Source organism: Amblyomma maculatum, chromosome 8, assembly GCF_055883805.1.
Source record: "Amblyomma maculatum isolate TAMU_Amacu chromosome 8, ASM5588380v1, whole genome shotgun sequence".
Lineage (NCBI taxonomy): Eukaryota > Metazoa > Arthropoda > Arachnida > Ixodida > Ixodidae > Amblyomma > Amblyomma maculatum.
In genome coordinates this window covers 125233625-125253178 of record NC_139351.1, presented here as the reverse complement: position 1 = coordinate 125253178, position 19554 = coordinate 125233625, and the positions used below count along the sequence as shown (strand labels likewise).

Sequence of the window (19554 nt, the reverse complement as noted above, 5' to 3'; positions counted from 1 at the left end):
TGCTACTTACAGAAGTCGCAGTTACACGAGTAGCGCAGTACGTTTCCGCTACATTTCTTCTGCGCTCTGCGCACATGCAGAGCCATCTTGCGGCAAACACAGAAGAACCCCTCCTCGCAATGTGCGGCGCTGCCCCGACATGTGGCGCGCCACTCGCTGTGTGTCTCAAGAGCATACCGAGCGAATGAGTGGGCGGTGCGAACGAGGTGCAATAACGCTATCGCGTTCCACTCTTGAAGGCGAAGCTAAAGCGTCCTCCAAACTTTTTCACCACCACCACCCACCACCGCGTGGTGCAGAGGTGACTCTCTTGAGTAATATCACTTTTATTGAGCCTATTCCACTGCGTCTTTGATTTTCTCAGTTTTCATCATCAGCTAGACGAACCAAGGAGGTGTTGGACGAACGCAATGGTTCTTTGTTGATGTTCGTTATTGGTTCTAAAGCACGGTTTCGCTTCATCCAATGGCGACAGGCGGAATGCTCAAGGAATGAAATAGCGAAAAAATATCGTTATAATATAACAGCTTAGTGGATCTAGAATGGTCAGCGAATATCCTTCTGAAGCTAGCGTATTCCTGCCGACAAATGGTTGATTTATGGCTTTGAAGGCACCTATTCGACTTATTTAAGAATTATGAAAAGCGCCGTAGAGGAATTAATAGTGGCGTGTTAAACAAAGCACACCTAATTCAAAGGTTAAATCAGAGCATTGTTTTTCTGGCTGTGTTAAAAAAAACTGCCATTTGGTTCAAGCTCTTTTACATTTAAACCGCAGATTACGACCAGGGCAATTAGCTAAATGAGAGGCGAAGGACGAATCGGCTGCTACCTGAATTTCCAAAGACTCTGCCAGCGCAGTAAACAAAAAGAAATAAATTTAACAAAATCAACGCAGAATTTGAGCTGCAGGAATGGGTAAGCCTGAGCGTTGTAGTGTTGTCCGCGAGATATGTCTGCGGAATTCTGCGAGTGACAGATACTGCGCCTTTCCTTTACTGGAAAACAATTGTTGTGGCTGTAGGAAGAAGGAACAAAAAGCACGGGCCTGCTACTGGCTCTGTAGCTGAGCCACCTCCGCTGCCTCGTGCGGACAGAAAATAGAGAAGAAAGGAAAAAGAAGAGGGAGAGAAAGATGCGCGCCGTAACAGTCGTCGTCCACCACCGAAGCGGTGGCGGGTGCAATGACGGCCTACAACAGATAAAGATTCGATGGCAGGCTAGCCCCCGCCGCAAGCGGCGGTGGCCTACCTGCCCCAGCCCCATCAGGGCCAGAATCAGCCATCCTTCATCACCTCGTCACTACTACCGGAAAACAATTGTACACCAATGAACTTTTGATGCGTTCAATGGAACGCTGGTTGTGTTCGACAAGGGGCGCGCGATGTACCGTGTGCGAAAGCAACGCTCAGGCTTTTGCATTCCTGCACTGCAGATTCTACAGTGCTCTCAGAGTTTTTCAGATCGCCGTTGGGTGACTATCTCTCTATGCACACACTCTACCATTCCCACCAATTTGTGCACGAAAATCACGCCCTTTCCCCGCCCGTTCACGTTCAAGCCACCGGAAGTCGGGTAGCACGTGACCCTCTTTGGACGGCGACATTGCCCATCTCGACTGTTTCAACATCTGTCTGACGTAATTGGCTCTAAAACTAATTAACCCACATCGAACATTTTGTCACTTGCACACCTTTGCTTGACGCTCTATCCTAGCTCTCTACCAATCTCTTTCTGATATACCCACTAGTTCCTCTTTTACAGCGCCAACAAAGTCATGCTCACGTGAAAGCCGCCTACATAGCCATACAGTGCTTACGGATTAAAAAACGGGAGGAAGAACGCACGTTGATGTTTTCCGGCTTGGCGCTGCACTTGGCCGCGTCGCTCTTGAGGAAGACCGTGCACTGGGCGTCCGCGTCCCACTGCTGGCCAGGGGGAGGCGCTGAGCGCCACGAGTTCCAGCCGACCGCTTGGCGAAGCCTGCGCGAGATCAGGGAGAGGCACACAAGAGAGAAGCTTAAATCAACCTGACCAGCTTGAGCCAGCCTCAGAATTCTTCTGCGGCCATGGTACAGCTCTCAGTCATGTTGACATAGCTTCGTGTTACCGACCGTGATGTGAGTAATGAGGCTTCGAGAGCGGAAGTTGCCAGACTACCGTAGAGCGGACAATTTTTTCACCTAACAAGGCACCGTAAGATGGATGCTACCTAACTGAATACTATTTCCAGTGCAGTACAGTCACGTGGCCCCGCACACTTCATCGACGCCAGCCTTGAAATGTGAAGAGATGGAGTCAAGCCAGACTGCGGCAAACCCATTTCAGCGGCTAAACGCAGGACACCCGAGTTCGCGCAACGTCAATGCACGATAAATATCCCCGGGCGTCCGCAGTTGTGCACTAAAACGCCTTTCCCTCTCCTCCTCCTTGCGCTTTTCCTACCATCCATTCCTTCTCAGAGCGAAGGGGGTGTTCATCAACTAACGATAGAATTGAAGCGTCATTTGCTTTCCTTAAAACCATTTATTGTTAAGTAGCTGGACTCTATTTCGCAGTCTAAAACTTCTTTTGGAATTGGTCGTTGGAAAGAAACTTAAACGCTTCATTGAGGCGAAAAGAGATGTCCATGTGCTTGGCGACGTCAGTGCAGGTTAAAGAACCTTGGGTGACGAAATTTCTACGCAACTCTCCACTACGGCGTCCTTCATAACCTTAGTCGCTGTGGTGGGACCTTGAATGTGACTATCGCTAGTGGGCACTAGATAATCAGTTTATCAGGAACTTCAGCGAATTTTTATGATAGACAAGATTAGACCCCTTCCAACTTTCTCCTGCTTCCCACTCCCTTTTTCACTATGTCTGATGGCAAACGTGTCGAATAAAAAAAAAAAAAAACCTATAAACCAACCAAGCTCATTTTTTTCGGGAGTACCCCTCCTGTTTTACTACCTCAACGTTCCTTCTCTCGATTCAAATAAAGGGCTTACTCTGCTTCGCTTTAAGAGTGGATACAGCGCATTTTCCTTCCCTGAATTTCCTTTCTAATGACACCGCTTTTCATTAGCATAAAGTCGTACCGTAATGCGTGCACTATAGCTGCAGCATCCAGTCCCATAACTGATACTTCCCATGAAGGCAGCAAGCGATCAAGTCAGTCTTTTTCGTAGGTCTTATTCGCAGTAGAAATGATATTAAAAAAACTGCGAGAGCATTGCAGAATCGCACTGTAGAAATGCGAAAGCCTGGTCGTTGCTCCTGCCCACGGTACATCACGCGCCACTTGTATAGCTTTTGCTAGCAAGACGAGGAATGGTGCCGCACTGTGGATATTTTCTTTCCTTGTCCCGAACGCCGTGGCTGCGTTTCGATGGAGACGAAACAAAAAGTTCATGTGCTGCGCGATGTCAATACAAGTTAACGATCACCAGGTGGCCGTAATTACTCCGCAGCCTCACTACGGAACCCATTTTTCTCTTTCCGCTTTCGTTCCCCCCTTTCTCCCTTCCCATACGACGCGGGTCAGGTGTCCACACAAAAATTTGATAGATACTGTTCGTTTCCTTTTCTGGCAACCAATGATTAGGTGAGAAATACACCCACTTCCGACTGACGTGTCGTCACATTCATTGAACGTCGACATTATTCCCATGGCTAATATCGACGTATGTTTGATTTTACTTCTATATTTTTGGCTCGAGTAATTACCTAATCACACTATCAGCATATTTTTTCCCTACAGCATTCTTATATCATCGTCTATCGATCACAGCCATTCGTTTTGATTTCTGACTTTGACTTCGCATAGCACACTGACGCCTCTGCGTTTCGCCGCCACTGAAACGCGTCCGCGTAGTCGGGTTCGAACCCAATGCTGGTGCGACATACATACACTCAAGACGGAAATTATTTGTCCTTAAAATGAATACCCCAACACTAGGCATGCAGATGACGCTGAATTACAGGTTGCAACATGATCAACATCCCGGAAATTGCTTTTGTGCACCAGTTTTCATTTTTATTTTTATTCAGCCAAATATGGTATACATGTGTTGAATCAGTCTATAATTTCAACATGAGTTCCACAAAAAACTAGAAATAATGTTGAGAATGGTCACCTCCAGACGATGGCCGCTTTGCCGTTCAAATTTAACTCTGCCTCAATATTCTGCCCATATCAAAGATGGCAGTTGAGCCTGCTCATGACACCAACACGATCTCAAAATCATCTTTGTAGGGGAGAACAGGAAGCAAAGCTTTTTTGGAGGACATCATAAGTTCATGCTTCTGCAAAAGGCTGGCCCCAGAATAACAATATGCCGACGAAAGCCGCCTAAGCAATGTCCCATTAAACTCCCAACACACTTCAAACGAGTCCGACAGCGATATCGTTTGGGACGTCCTAGAGAAGTCCCTTCTTGCTTCATATGGTATATTTTTGGGATTCCTTTCGGACTTCTCTGGACTTCACGAGGATATTCTAATCGCCCATAATCGGAATCCCTGGGACGCCTACGTGTTGTCAAGGAATGAAGGTGAGAGTAAGACAGGAGGGAGGCAAATATATGGCAGTGTCCCCGGAACAACTTCGATCATCTGCCGATCTTTAAAGTATGCTGACATAGCACAACGATCACTTTTTGCTCGTTTTCCCATCATTGAAATGAGGTCATAGCGGCCGGGTTTTTTCCCTGATATGCGGAGACGTGTGCTATTGATCGGCCGAACATTCACCGCGTTGCGTGGAGAAGCCAATAAAGAAAAGATGGGTATGATCATTATCATCGTCCTCATCGCCATCAGTCGGACAATACACACGTCAGGACAAAGACATTTCCAATTAACCGCTCCTGTGTCAGCTGAATCTATTTGATGTGCGCAAGCTTCCCATAACATCATCCACCCACCTAACTTTCTTTGGCTCCGTGTTATGTTTTCCGTTACTCGGTATCCAGTCTGTCACCTTTACGGACCATCAGTTACCTTACCTTTGCATTACACGACGTGCCCATGGTAATTTGTTTTTATTTCTAAAGCATAAATGTGTCGCGCTTGTTCCTCGAGCCACACTGCACGCTTCCTGTCTCTTAATCAATGAGTAATTACTCCCTTAATAGATTCCTGTCTCTTAATGTTACGCCTACAATTTTCCGTTGCATAGATCTTAGCGTTTTCCTCAACTTAAGTAGAACCCTTTCCGTTAGCCTCCACGTTTGAGACCAACAGGTGGGTACTGGTAAGGCGCAGCTGTTATATACTTTCCACTTGAGCGATACTGGCAAACTACATTCATGATCTGACAGCTCTTGCCAAATGCGCTCCATACTAGAGCGATTCGTAAAGGCATTTCTTTTTCGTGGTCCTGATCTGCGGCTACTGCCTGTCCTATGTACACATATTCCCTTACCACGTCCAGTACTTGGCTGCATGTGTCGTAGTACTCGAGTACTGATCTGATACGCATTGAACTCGCCTAGCTTTACGAGAAGGAGGAGGGACTGGTGATGAATGAGGAAATGAAAGGCACGCTCATGCACTCATGCTGTTGTCTCGTCCAGCAACAGCGGAACGTGCACGTCAAGCTTGATAGGAAGATTCCAAGGGTACGTGCCTTGACATCTGGGGCGCCTTGAGACAGGCGAGTTTTTCGTTTTGGGCCAGCTTGGTGAGCACCTGCAGGCTGCAGGGTGACCACCAGGTGGTGGTGTTGGAGGTGCGCCATGGACCCATCAGGTAGTGGTCTAGAGAGCAGTCACCGTTCTCAGGAGGCCCGTCGTGGTATACGCCTAGGCTGCGTGATATATCAGATCGCATTGCTTATTATGCTTACAAAGAGGTGACAAACATCAAATCAGGATGGGTGTCATACGATTAAAATGCGGATTAGTGGTGTTTTCAGTGACTTCGTGCAGTAAGCCGTCCCAGTACACGCTACAGCTACGTGAGTCTTTGCGGTTCGTAACCAGGCCTTGAGCGCGCCAGGCGGACAATCAGTGCATAGGGCATGCACCCTGGGGTTTGGTTTAAAGATGTTAGCGTTGTGGTACGCATAACCTACTCTAGTGGGTACGGGACGTGTACTGATGTTACGGTAGTAATAATCGTAGAATGCAACCGGAGAGCGTGATCGTTACGCCTACAATGTAAATGATGATGACAGGTCTCGACACATTGAAGTGTCTTTTCGAATAAACACGATTAAAACCTTTCGGCTACGTCTTCTTATCAGGCCGTGCAAACTCGGAAACTTCCGTCGCTTCGCAGCGACAAGACCTGAATATCGCCGGTATTGTGTAAAAAGAAAAAAAGCAAACAAACACGCTAACGCATTATAAGAAAGAGCTTGGTGAATTTAGAAACATTTTCAGCAATACTGTGGCAATGCAAAAGAGTGATGCTTTCGCATTCTCGCAAATAAGTAGTACTAATATTTTTGTTTTTGTTTTAGAAAGTGAACTTCCATTTAAAACAATAGCTCTGGCTTACATCTTATCAACAAAAATAATAACTGTCGCTGTAGCATTTCCGTACACCTTTGTTAGTATCATTCCACGTTGACGTCTTTGGTATGAAATTCACATAAATGTTGACCGATAGTGCATAAAAATTACTGTCAACATTTCCTTGTGAAGGTGTGTTCAGAACATAAAGGCGCTGGGTGCAACGCATTGCTTCATTCTAGAGACATGTGCAGAGCGAATACAAAACCAGAGCAACCGGCACAATTATTCCGTGTCTCCATTGAGAAACACGAGTGCTCACTTGTGGGCCAGCTCGTGAGCGGCTACGTTGCTCGACTGGAGGCCGAACGTGGTCATGGGTCTCCGCTTAGGGTTGGTCGATCCAAACTCGACGACCACGTTGGCGAAGGCCTTAGAGCATGCGCCACCCAGGTACGCCTTTCCTGCATATACGGGACGCGGTGCTGGCAATCCCACTCTACAAAACAGTTTCAAGGGGAACGATTTGGGGACTTAGTTATGTGTGTCCCCTGGATTAGTTTTAGTAACTTGCTCTCCAGCGTCGATCTATAGTGGCGTTTTCTTTTTGTGCACACGTTTTCGTGCAGGTGTTAATTTTTTTCCGCTTGTCGTGACCCCACGACAAATTATAAAATGTCATGTGTCCTCAGTTTTGTTACGTTGCCCCTTTCCTTTCAACCAATTACAGCTAATTAACTCTCTCCATGTCGATAACGTACGAAGTGCACGCAGTGGAAAAAATCGGAAACGTTTTAACAACTATATTCTGCTTCATTTAAAAAGAAAGATGAAAGAACGGTAAGACAAAGTATTGGAGATGAATGTCTTCAAAGGAGTGTCTGCATAAGTTGGGTAAACATTGCAAGCGGCTAAGAAATCCTATTTATAAAGATGTTAGCGCAAATTTTCGAACTCATGAGTTTTCTGTCAACTGGACTTCTCTACAAATGCGTCAAAATCTCAAAATAGTGCCGTTACAATAGTTTGTGCCGCCCTTTCGTCCCACCCGTAGCTGCGACTGGAAACTCTGTCAAGCACCCGAAGACGCTCGTCGATGGGAAATTCTTCACCAATCAGGAAACGTAGGATGCTTTCTTTTGTGATCTGGAGCTTTTAAGGCGAAAATCTTTTTAGGCTCATGAGCGCGCATCCGGGCGTGCGTCCATCCGCAGGAAGTGTCACGCTTCTCCTGTCAATGAAATAACTGCGGGGTTCTTAACCTTTAAGAAAAGAAAAAAGTCATCCTCCATCGATAACCAGCCGGATGTGATAACAAACTAAGCCACGCCAGGCACGTGGCATGAGCACAGACATGAACGCGCGCCAAGGAACGCCGAGGAGAAAACCATGAGTGTGCGTCCGTGAGCGCGTCCGCCCACAGAAAGTATCGCATACACAAATAAAGTGTCATAAACCTCTAATATCAGACTTTGTCAAGCTCTTTAAGAGGCGCTAGTCAGTAAGCAGTCAGCCACAGCTCATTAAAGGTCGCGCGAAAGACAAAACAACTAACGCGCTATAAATGCTTTCGCTTAATCGCACCGCAGGGGCCCAAAGTGCCCCCTCGAATTTTGCACCTTTCTTTCCACGGTAGTGAACGATGTAGGCGGTGTGTATCTGTCATTAACAGCCACAACTCTCCGACAGCTCTCATTACTGGCAGAAAGAAAAAAAAAACGAAATATAATTCCCAGCGTATTTTTCACCGAAAACAAAAAAGACTTTTGTCAGGATGCGCGCAAATATGAAAATGTCTGAATCTCATAACTCAGCAGTTAAGTCTGTGGCTGTTGGTGCAATTTCTACTCTATTCCACACTCACAGTTAGTAAAGTTTTCCTCCTACTAGTCACATCTACATTTTCCCCTTACACCTCCTGTTACTACTTCTACAACTATACTCTATTGCAAAGCGTGGTACGCAATGATTAGAACAGTACAAAGGTAGCCCCGCCACGGTGGCTAAGTGGTAACGATGCCCGAGTACTGTGCCAAAGTACCTGGGTTCGAACCCCACAATCGGTGACTGCGTTTCTATGGAGGTGACAGGAAGAGGCACCCGTGTGCTGTGCAATGTCAGTGCACGTTGAAGATTCCTAGGTGGTCGAAATTACTATGTAGACCTCCAATACGGCTACTCTTTATCCCTTTGCACTTTCATTTTACCCGTTTTCCTCCCGTCCCTTACGGTGCGGTTTAGGTTTCCACAGAAACAAAGTGTGACACACACTGCCCTTTTCCCTTCCTCTGAACTTATTATTAATATTATGATTATTATTATTACCAAAGAACATGCTGTGAAGGATTTTTGAGTGTTCGCTGCATAAAATGTAGGCTCCTTTATTTATTTATTTATTTATTTATTTATTTATTTATTTATTTATTTATTTATTTATTTATTTATTTATTTATTTATTTATTTATTTATTTATTTATTTATTTATTATGTTTTTACAAATAGTGCCAGTCCCATCCGGGTTTATTATTGCCTAGCACATCTAACCCATTGCGATGGGCCAGGGTGGCGACATGTTAGTGTTAAGAGTAACTTGTAGCGGTTTGTATAACACAATAATAAAGCGCGAATGAAGATAATGAGTTTACAATCGCAGATATTCATAATATATACATTTTGAGACAAAAAATAGCATAGACAAACTTCAAGGAAATAATACAAATTGCATACAAATTGTACTCGTCATTCGCCTCATGCTACGCACCCTACTATAAGCGCAAGCTACTCGCCGCGGGTGCATGTCAGGCTTTTTACGAACTTCTCATCGGCTGCGGTTGGAGTCTCACCGTTGGTGTAATTTAATACATCGTGCTCGCCTTTTTGACACGCAGCCAAGGCAAGCCCGTCTCGTTACTTGCAAACGGATTGAAATCCGCTTGGCACAATATGCACTGGATCGAGAGATTCTGGCTTATTTAAGCACATTAATTATATTTTAAGCTATCGTCGCTGCTTCCTGACACTAATTATTCAACGGATCTACTCAATTCCCAAATCACGGCACGTTTGATGCACAGCAAGAAGGAACCACATGAAAAATAAGATAAATAGAGGTCTCTCTCACCCAAAACGCTGGTGTCGTTTTTTCCATCCTTCTGCGCGTGCATGTCTTTCCTAAAAGAGATATATTTTTTTACAATTAGCGATGACGCTAGCAAATGGAATGTCAGTGAAAGAGTTATTGCATGGTCACTACATCCATGTGAATACGGAAGCCTAAGCTAGTTCTTTTTTCTGTTATTTTAGTTGTTGTACTTGCAAAGCTTAAGGGAGTATCAATCAATCAATCAATCGATCGATCGATCGATCGATCAATCAATCAATCAATCAATCAATCAATCAATCAATCAATCAATCAATCAATCAATCAATCAATCAATCAATCAATCAATCAATCAATCAATCAATCAATCAATTAATTAATTAATTATTTATTCATAATTAAATCAATCAATTTATTTTTATCAAACAAGCTGATGCTGGGAGTGCGATCAAAAGCCGACGAAGTTGTTGGTTTGACATGGACCACGCTCCCGGTAACATATTGCCCGCAGCAGCAGAAGCAAAACAACCGGCACCAGGAGCAAACAACACAAGTGCGAAAGCTGTGCAATGAACAGAAGTAATAAGAATAATAAAAAAAATAAAAATAAAAGCAAACTACAACAGCATTATTCATGAAGTAATACAGTGGCATACATTAGCAAACAATAGCATAGAAAAATACAATAGCATAGGTTATTTTACGCTACTTGGGAGGGACGACTGTAACAAATTGGCAGACACATATCGGATACACTGCAACTTTCATGATCTAGAACTTAGTGTGTCAATACGGATATTTTCTGCGTTTAATTTATTAAGTAACATAGATAACTGGTGTTGTAACCTCTGCTGACCATATTTACATCTGCTAAACGGGACCTTCCAGTATGGCGTGTAACGAAACTGCTTTGGTTTCGTTTTTTTTTTTTATGTTAGTTGTGCCATTTCCTCCACAAGTCTTTTGCGCAGCTTTCTTTTTTGAATGAGCTATAATATGAGAGTGTACATGTACAGGGGATGTACAGGTGTACAGGGAGTACACATTACTTTCCAGTTTTGGGAGCATTAGAAGAAGGTGTAAGGTGTGCATTATGTTCGAGGGTTGGTCACGTCATTTGCAGGCGCATGGGGTGCAACACTGTAAGGCGCCCCTTTACAATTCGCTGCCCCAAGTAAGCGCGCAGACGCTCGGCGGTCACTGTCGCAAGGATGGGAACCTACGTCTTAACTGCTATGGTAGTAACACTAGCTTGCGTTACGTTTTTTTAACGCTACAGCGTTAAGGACCCCGCGTCGCAAAATAGCTGGTGTCGGCGTTGTAGTTGTAACTCGAAAATCAGAAGAAAGTAAAGAAACAATAAACGTTTTGCGTAAACCCGCGGAGTCTAACATGGTTGCTTCGCAGTGCCTGGTGAGTACGCAACCACTCCGCCACACAACCACATCGCTTCTCTCCGAATTAAAGTGGACCAAATGCATGTATTGCCTTATGACTGTCTGCTAATGTTTAGGTGCGTTATTATAAACGAGATTGTTAGGGAAGTAATAGTTAAGTGAGTAGCCAAGAGCATTTCCGCTTTGGTTACCTGCGATGCGGCGCTCACTGGAAATTTTCTTCTATTGTATGGCGCTGCCACAGCAGATGGTGCGAGCCGTCGAACGATTCAATTCCTTATACATCAATCTATCGTCTTCAAAGCATCTGGGCTTAAGGACAGTGAGCGGGGCCCGATATCGTGTTGAACTCTTAAACGCGAAGCTTAAGCGTCCTCCATTTTTTTTTTTTTTTTCAGGGCGGAGTACATCTACGACGGGTAGAAAAATACATCTACTGTGGGTAGAGCGACCCTAGACTGACCATCGCTGACAAGCAGCGGCAGTGAACTATTGATCTTGTTGTTGCCGCATAGGCAAACGGCCAGAACCACGCGATTAAAACCGTCGAAAGATAAAAATGAAGCACTAATCAATACCCCCTGTGGATCATTGAAAGATAGACAAGTTGCAGTAATTCTCGTTCTGTCGCAACCTTGCTGCCTTCTTAAGGAAGCAACGCACCCGGTGAGCAAAAGCGCGACGTCCCAGTGTCCCGGCTGTCCCTCGGGCGGGTTCGTCTTGGCAGTGAAGTTGCTGAAGCCCTTGAGGAGCTTGTCCGCATCGGACGACTCCATCAGCGGATTCTGTAAGCACGGATGAGGAGAACGAGAATGCCTCGCGCTTGTACGCACACAGGCAACACAACTGCGTTTTAATAGCAGAGGCGCACGTGACTCCATGAGCGATGACGTCGCCACACCCATAATTCTTCTGAGGTCGCGTTCATAGATGGCCCGCACGTCTTCGCGCTTCGACATCAACCCTGCATTATCCCTGTCCTTGTCCGTCCCTGTCAGTATTCATCTTTGCTCTTCACTTGTCTCCGCACTCTGTTGCAGTCAGGAACCACGCTTTACATGTTCTCCATACCACGTGTCTCTTCCATGTTTAAATTCTACCCTTATTAAGTGGTGATCAAAGCATTATTTCTGAACAGCAGTTCTTTCTAGCTCTGGATGGTGAACGTTGCTACTGCACTGTAGCATGTTTTACACGTATGTACTTTGTACTCAGCCTCGCCAGGAGCAGCGGCTTATTTCGGCCTCTCGCAAGTCCTGCCAATAGCAAAAGCTCTACTCTGCACTGATTTCGTTATCTATGCACGACCCAATGATTGACAGTTCAAACTTGTAAACTCTCCAACGCACTAATACTCTCAAAAACACTTACTCAGGTGCCATGCTTCCCATTGCGGGCCAGCCTCCCAACGTCCGTGTTTGCCAACAGTAGCCGGACGGTGGGGTTTAATTCTTTGCCACCTTTCGGGGCACTTATATTACTAGTTACTAAATCTGTGTAATAGAAATAGACCACTTGTACTGTGTCTTGTATTTTCAATATACGCATAAGAAAGAAACCTCGTCGCCTGACTATTTTAGCAAAGATAGCACATGTGAACAGCCGTTATACTCCTCGCGGAAAATTAAATCACCACAAAAATCGCCACAAGTTTGCAAAATAAATTTTGCACGTTGTCTATTCTCCGCACACGCGGGAAAAAAATGCGGTCGCAGAGGAGAGGAGTTTCTCTGCCCTTACAGGTGACGTCTCCAGCAGGGCCAGGTTGGTTATGACGATGTGCATTGGTTGTTTCAGCCAAGGCGGCTTGTAGAAGACCTGGACCTGAGATAGAGAAAAGAGAGAGAGATAGAAAAATATGATAGCTAGTGCTGAGACCGCATGTTGACTTCATGTCAGCGCAGATTGAGGCGTACCACGAGAATAAACATGCACTTCGTCCTTGGAATATCCTTATTTTGAAACTAAATGATCTGCTTAGCCTGCCAACGCTTTTAACGTAAGGTAAAATTGTATTTGTTAGTTGCTTTTAAGTAAAACGGATGAAATAAGCTCGTGCGAGTCGGGAAATTGAATATTATACAAATGCTGTTGAGTAACCAAGTCCATAACTAAATTGCATTTATAAAAGCGGCGCATATATTGCGCGATATGTTGGATGCCGTATCGATGTTCGACAGAAATACTGCCAGCGAATATACACACTTTAACTTCCATGGTTCGAAGAGGCAGTATTTCAAACACAGTCCAAGAAATTAAAAGTACCTAAGCCCGCAGAAAAACATGAATGAAGAATCAAAACAGAAGTTCGGGAGCGTGTCTATCCCATATTGCGGGCAGGAGAATGGGAGGACAGGTCATCATCACCACGACTATCACAAGGCTTTTCACCACTGCAGGAAAGTTTCTCATCTCACCAATTAATCTTGCCTATGCCAGCCGCAGCTACCTCGAAACTTCTACCTACCTAAACCGCGAAGGTGGACAAACGTGCTCTTACCTGTGACACGATGGCCTTGATAGCCTCCTGGAGATTGTCTGCCGACCCAAAGGCTTCCACGAAGGACTGCTTGCAGTCAGCGTCGTAGAAGACAGCCATCTCCAGGACCAGTCCCGGAGGATTGAGGTTCAAAGCTTAAGATGGAACACGATGTGGTGGGAAAAGAGTAATTACCGTAAGTACCGAACCAAAGAGAGAAATTCGTCGAGGAGTGTGTGTTTTAGTGAGTGTGTTTTAACGGTGTAACAAATAGGAGGGCATAGTTAAGCCGGCTCAGTTGATGTAATTCGTTACGCATCGTGGAACTGCAATCACCTCTTTTGGAAGAAGGATGTGGAATGCAAAAGGCGCGAAATACGAGAACCGCGCAATGTGTGTTTGAAATCATAAAGAGCTTTTCAAAAGCATATTCTTAAAATGCGAATAAGCGGTCACAGTGTCAAGACTTTCAACTATTCTGTTCCGTTCAGTTTTACCAGTTACGAGTAGTAAATCCCACCTTTGATCGCTTCTGCATCGGACAAGACTTTTTTCGGTAGTGAGCCCAGCGTGGTCACATCAGACGGGTTGCTACTGTTTTTTGTAACCTCTGACGACATCTCGGTTGTTCCAGAAGCGTACGCCTCTTTTCCAGTCCCTGTCGGATGCGATGCAGTCGTACCGTTCGTGTCCTTGATTTGAGCTTGGCCGTATGAGGGCGGACCGGCAAACTTGAACGTGCTGATCATCGCACCCGGCGAAACGGGCTGTGCGTGAGAGCCCTGCGGGTGTCCCGACCCTGGTGTTGAGACAACATTGGGTGACGCTCCTCCACTTGTACCAAGTTGCTGCTTACGCTTCGCTGGACGACTCTTTTGCGGTCCACGGACAGGTGGAGCTGCAGTCAGTCCCGGTGCAGGTATTGAAGCAGACTCTGTAGCAGGCTGCACAATAGGCTTCTCCAATGGCACATGCAATTCGACGTTTTTCACTGCAGGGTTCTCTGTAGGGCCGTTGGAGGTCTTGTCTACGAATTTGGCTTCAGGCTGCTCTTCAAGTGTGGCGACAGTCCTGACTTGCGGCTTCAATAAGGACTCGGCAGGAGGGTTGGCAGCTGGCTTGGACGCAGGCTTGGCGGCAGGTTTTTCTATGTGCTTCTTGTGTTTAGGAGTCGGCTTCATCGCCGGTCTCACTGTAGTCTTGGTCGGCGTTTTGGTTCCATGCTTGCGTTTTCTTTTTTTCCAGTGTTTAAGCTTGCGAGTGGTGGTGACCTTGTGGCTATGGCTAGTGTCAGGTTTTGATGAAGGCACCCGCACTCTATGCAGTACCGGTTTCCACTGCAGAGTCTGGAGATACGGTGGAGGCCACTCAAAGCTGTCAGATATATGCTCCACTTTGATGGGACCTGCGTAGAATTGCGAATAAGAATAATAAAAAATGAGTGTGAAATATTTGCACCAAAAGCAGGAAATGTAGCATGTAGAAACAAATGTCGAGCGCAATCCTTTAGCGTTTTTCATTACGCAGATAAACTTTCGAACGCGTTTTATAGCGTTCAAGTCACAAACATAACACAAATTAACTCCAATATTAGTGCTTTCAAAGCAGTTCCTTTCTTTCTGTGATGGCTACCTCTCTGGACGGCTCTATATGGCAATCTCCAGCGCTCTGGTTGCCAGGCAGCTCTGGTAATTTTAACTTCATGTAACACTTACTTGCTAAAAGGGCCAGTTTTGGCGCGCTTGGGATATAGTGATTAGTAGATTGAGAGTTAGTGCTCGAGCTTATCCGTGACTTAGAAACTAAATTCGCAAAACAGTCAGAGACTTAAAGTTATTATAACAAAGAGGGCAGCAATGGTTGACAGTGGGAGAAGGCCGCAAGTGTTCGTAACATGCTGAGATATTTGAAATAGCTGACAATTGCGACAGCATAGGCCGAGTATCGAGTGATCTCAGGTATAGAACAGAAAATCGAAACTATGAGAAGAAAAAGTTTAATTTTAAGTACTACAGGCGCCTCGGATTACGAAAAGCGACTGAGCAATACTTCTCATAATGTACGTCAACAAAGCAATTCCCAGTGCTCAGCCAGAATCCTGGAGCCTGCAGGCGCACCAGAGAAACTTGAAAGCGAAGTCATAAGTGTTACAGTAAAAGACAGGAAGACAATGGCGTTGATTCAGAAGCGAGCTCGCATTGTATTTGAAGGGAAACCCGCTGGACAAGTATTGTGAAGGCAGTCGATAATCAGCGGTCATTGAGATTAACGGACTGAAATCAAATAGAATTATAGGGAGGCGAAGAATCAGATTGTCAGATGAGAGATTCTAACTAGGATAACGTGGCTGTGACTGGCGAACGAGGGGGATGCATACATATTATGGGAAGAAGTCTTGGACCCCTAAAAGGCGTTACTAGGGCAGTAATGTGAACTGGTCTGAAGAAAAAAAAAATTCTACCGATGCGTGCGATGTAGCTGGAAGACTACGAAACGGTAGCGACATCGGGGTGCGGAGCATGATGCAAATGGAGATCATTCCATTGCCACAGCAGTCGCAAAAATGCAAAGGTAGTAGCCACTTTGCCTGTTGAAATTATGATCTCCAACGATGATTATTTCGGGCAAGGTACCATTTTTTTTTTGTCTAGTGTGGTAATGTAACAATTTAAATAAAACAAGCTACGAATTTCAAACTGCCATGCAAGAGACATTTTCTCGGAATCGAAGCAAAGCTACAAATTTAGTTTTTCTGCAATGTATTTGTAACGGCTGGCCTATATGTTATTTTGTATCGAACCGCCTACTAGCCTCATTATCTATCGGTCCAAATATCTGTGTATAAAGTTTCTTGGTATCACCGAATAAAAATTTCTTGATTCATTCTTCAACACAAACTGTGACGGCAGGCATATGAATTTATGACTAGATGAATGAGCGAACAGACAAGGAGTGAATGAAGGGAAGCCACTAGAACACACCAAACAAAAGCATTATGATCAAAATAACGCCGATCCATAGCAAAGCAGGTAATTTCAAAAAGTGAGAAAGAGAGTAGAAGTCAAGGAGCGAAACATGTTTATTAGCGGAATTAAAAGCGAGCGGCGCAGTATCAGCGTTTTCGGAAACTGGGCGCTCATACGCACCGGGCCAATGCGGTCCAAGCAACGTCAGCGTGGCGTCATACTCGTCGCCCCAGTCGCTTCCGTCGAGGCCGCGCAGAGCAGTGCCACCTTTGCGGTGTCTTCGAGTGAACCAGTCCAGGTGCTTCCAAGTCTTGCGGTGGTGGCCGCCCGTGAGCGGCATGTAGGGCAGCTCCACTAAGCCCCGCTGCAAGTGCGCGGGTCTCCACACACGCGGCGCCACAGTCGGCGACGGCTTCATCCACTGTGCTGCATAGATAGCCCGTGATCAACGTCGTGGCATTAGAAATTCACATTTCTAGGCTCATCGAGCAAAACGTGAACTTTTTCAACAGCTGGCGTTAACTCTATCACTTTTATATTTAAGTTTGTGCCCGTTTCCAGTCGGAACGAAGTACAGAACTTCGTTAAAGATACGATAAAGTTGTCTGTAGTTCTGTCGGTAAGAATTTTCTGTAATACTTTCCGGTAGTCCTGTAGTTTTTTTCTGTTACACTTTTCAGTAGCCTGTAGTTCTTTAGTACGTTTCAGTTGTAATTAATCAAAATTCGCACGTTACAGAAATTGCTGTTGTCACAACAGATTCGCTATCAAAAACAGCACAGAAATTCAGTTGTAACAACAGAAAACCTTGTGTGGTTTTTCCAGCTGAATTTCCCCTTTTCCTGAGTCCCATGCTCGAAGACTTGATACAGGGGCCAACCCCTCTCTAATACTCTCCCCACGCCTTTATTTTTCAAGTACCGTCTTTGCCAAAAGTAACCAGGCTGCGTGCTTCGCTTCTCAGTCAGGTAGCAGAGAATTCGTACCACTTCTGAACCAGTAAATTTATGCAAAATAAAGGCGAGCCCCTGTCCTCACTTGTTGAAACGTTCTGATCACCTGGGAATCATTGTTAGCTTTAGAATACAAGAGAGAAGTAAACCATGCTGCCTGGTTACTTTTGGCAAAGACGGTACATGCATGTAAGCACTGCACTAATAAGAAGTGTCTGTCGATTGAGGAGATCGAGGGGGCTGGAGCCAGGAGCTGCGCGTTTAGTCAAGTACAAGGCGTCACCAAAGCGCACGTTCAATCTCCGACTTGATCTGACTACAGAGCACGGTGTAAATGTAGCCGTTTCTTACTTGTACGGAATGTGTGGACGTAGGCTTCTATTTGTTATTGGGCGTCCCATTTGCTGGGAGCTTTAATAACGTCTACTCCCTTGATTCCGTCCAGTTGGCGTTGGTCATTGTGAAGACGTGTGTCGATCGTGACAGTAGCGCCCCAGTTCGGCCGCTGTTTGAAACGTGGGCGGAAGAACCACGATGCTGCCAAACGTAAACGTCCGATATGCTGATGCGGTCAGAGATTATTAAACCCGATCACAGATATTCCCAATACCACCAAGCCAATAAATTGATGTAAGCAATACTGACTGAAATTATTCAACCCTATCAGGGGTCTCCTGTTATACAGTCGAATAAGTGTTCAGTAAATAATACAAGACACTTCATCTGACTCTTTCCTCTTCTTGATGATGGGTAAGTTGGAACAACGCTGGCTGATCAAACTGTATCGTGGAACTTGCCACTAGAGTTTTCGTAATAGAACGCTTCGATGTGAGCTTTTCTCCTCAGAAAAAAATGGAAAATAAATGGAACTCCTCATTTTATGCAAATGGCGTGCAAATTAAGCACGCAGTTTTATAAACTGCTCCTGACAATTTTAGAAACTCAATTTTTTAAGTAATAAAAAAAAAAAGACATGCCGTTTCAATTACATTCTTCCTAAAATTGCATTCGTAAATATTTCCGACCTGTGGCACTGGTAGGCACGCTGGGTTCTTAAGAGGGACTTTATATATTTACCCGATGGGACCCCATGCTCGTATGCTGTAGAAACATGTTAAAATGAGCAGATTTTTCTCTGGGCGTCTGTACTGGCATCCACACACTTTTAGAGCTGAAACGGCACATTAGAGAGCGCTGTTGAGAAAAGTCAGCGCGAAAGCTAAAAGCGGGATAAAAAGGAGCAAGGACGTTCATTATTACTTCTGCGAACTGTAGAGCATTTTCAGGGCTCTTTGTTTTTTTTCTGTGCTTCTTGCAGCTTGATTTTTAGTTTCCAAGCTGGCTGCTGCAGAGCATGCAACACTATATAGCCCGAAAACATGCTCCGTCATGGCGTCATCTGATTATTGCCCAGAAGTAAAAGCAGCAGGTTATCGTGGCTACACATTCACATGATGTTATTAATTGTTAACTTGTCATTTCTGACAAACCAATATATAGCTTTGTCAATAATAGAGCTATTTCAACAATGTATCCTTTTCAATGTCTCATTTACTGAGACGGCAGGTAGCGACGATCCTCAGAAGCCCACTACATGTGCTTATCTTTCTTTGCGATTGCTTCTTGATGCATACACGTGTACGGCTGTTGCACTCATTTGTAATCGCAACCACTTCGCCAAGCCACCGATAACAATTGATTCACAATGCTGTTCATTCATCACTTGTGAGGAAAATGAACTATTTTTAACCTGAAAATACAAAAAGCCTCGGCTGATTATGTCGTAGTAGAGAAATGACAAGAACAACCTATCGATGTCAATTTTGTAGAAGCTTTTCTTATCTTTTCGAACTTTTCCCCACCCTGTAACAGGCCAAACTCTGCGTACAATGTCTTGAGCGTCGAAGCTGGTGTGCGTTGGCGTGTCAAGCCTAGCGGTGGTGGAGAACTTACTTCCCGGCAGGTACGAAATTCGGATACTGAATAAATAAAACTTGAATTTAGCATAAGAATAGAAACGAATACAACAGAACACAATAGTTCAATGATACGGCTAGCAGATACTAACAAGGCAATTCAGTATGGCTTTCTCTATGCACTTGTACTGTCGAGTGAAAAATACGTTGTTAGTAGGCGTTCGTCGTATGTGCTATTCTTCAGTCCCCGCGTAGGGCACCACGCGCTGATTGTTTTGGCGTTGAATAATTTCTTGTGCGTGT

General features: G+C 44.9%; 1 protein-coding gene across 1 annotated transcript in view; it reads right to left on the bottom strand.

Moving 5' to 3' along the window:
- The window catches only part of LOC146182483 (uncharacterized), a 37849-nt gene extending 21049 nt beyond the window's left edge, over positions 1 to 16800 (bottom strand). The window contains exons 1-9 of the mRNA XM_084575957.1: positions 16563 to 16800; positions 13937 to 14821; positions 13438 to 13571; positions 12678 to 12761; positions 11601 to 11722; positions 9562 to 9611; positions 6763 to 6904; positions 5612 to 5791; positions 1848 to 1983 (exon numbers count right to left, since the gene is read on the bottom strand). Coding sequence (XP_084432083.1) covers positions 1848 to 1983; positions 5612 to 5791; positions 6763 to 6904; positions 9562 to 9611; positions 11601 to 11722; positions 12678 to 12761; positions 13438 to 13571; positions 13937 to 14821; positions 16563 to 16800 — 1971 coding nt within the window. The remainder of the gene's footprint in view (positions 1 to 1847; positions 1984 to 5611; positions 5792 to 6762; positions 6905 to 9561; positions 9612 to 11600; positions 11723 to 12677; positions 12762 to 13437; positions 13572 to 13936; positions 14822 to 16562) is intronic.
- Positions 16801 to 19554: the final 2754 nt, after the last annotated feature.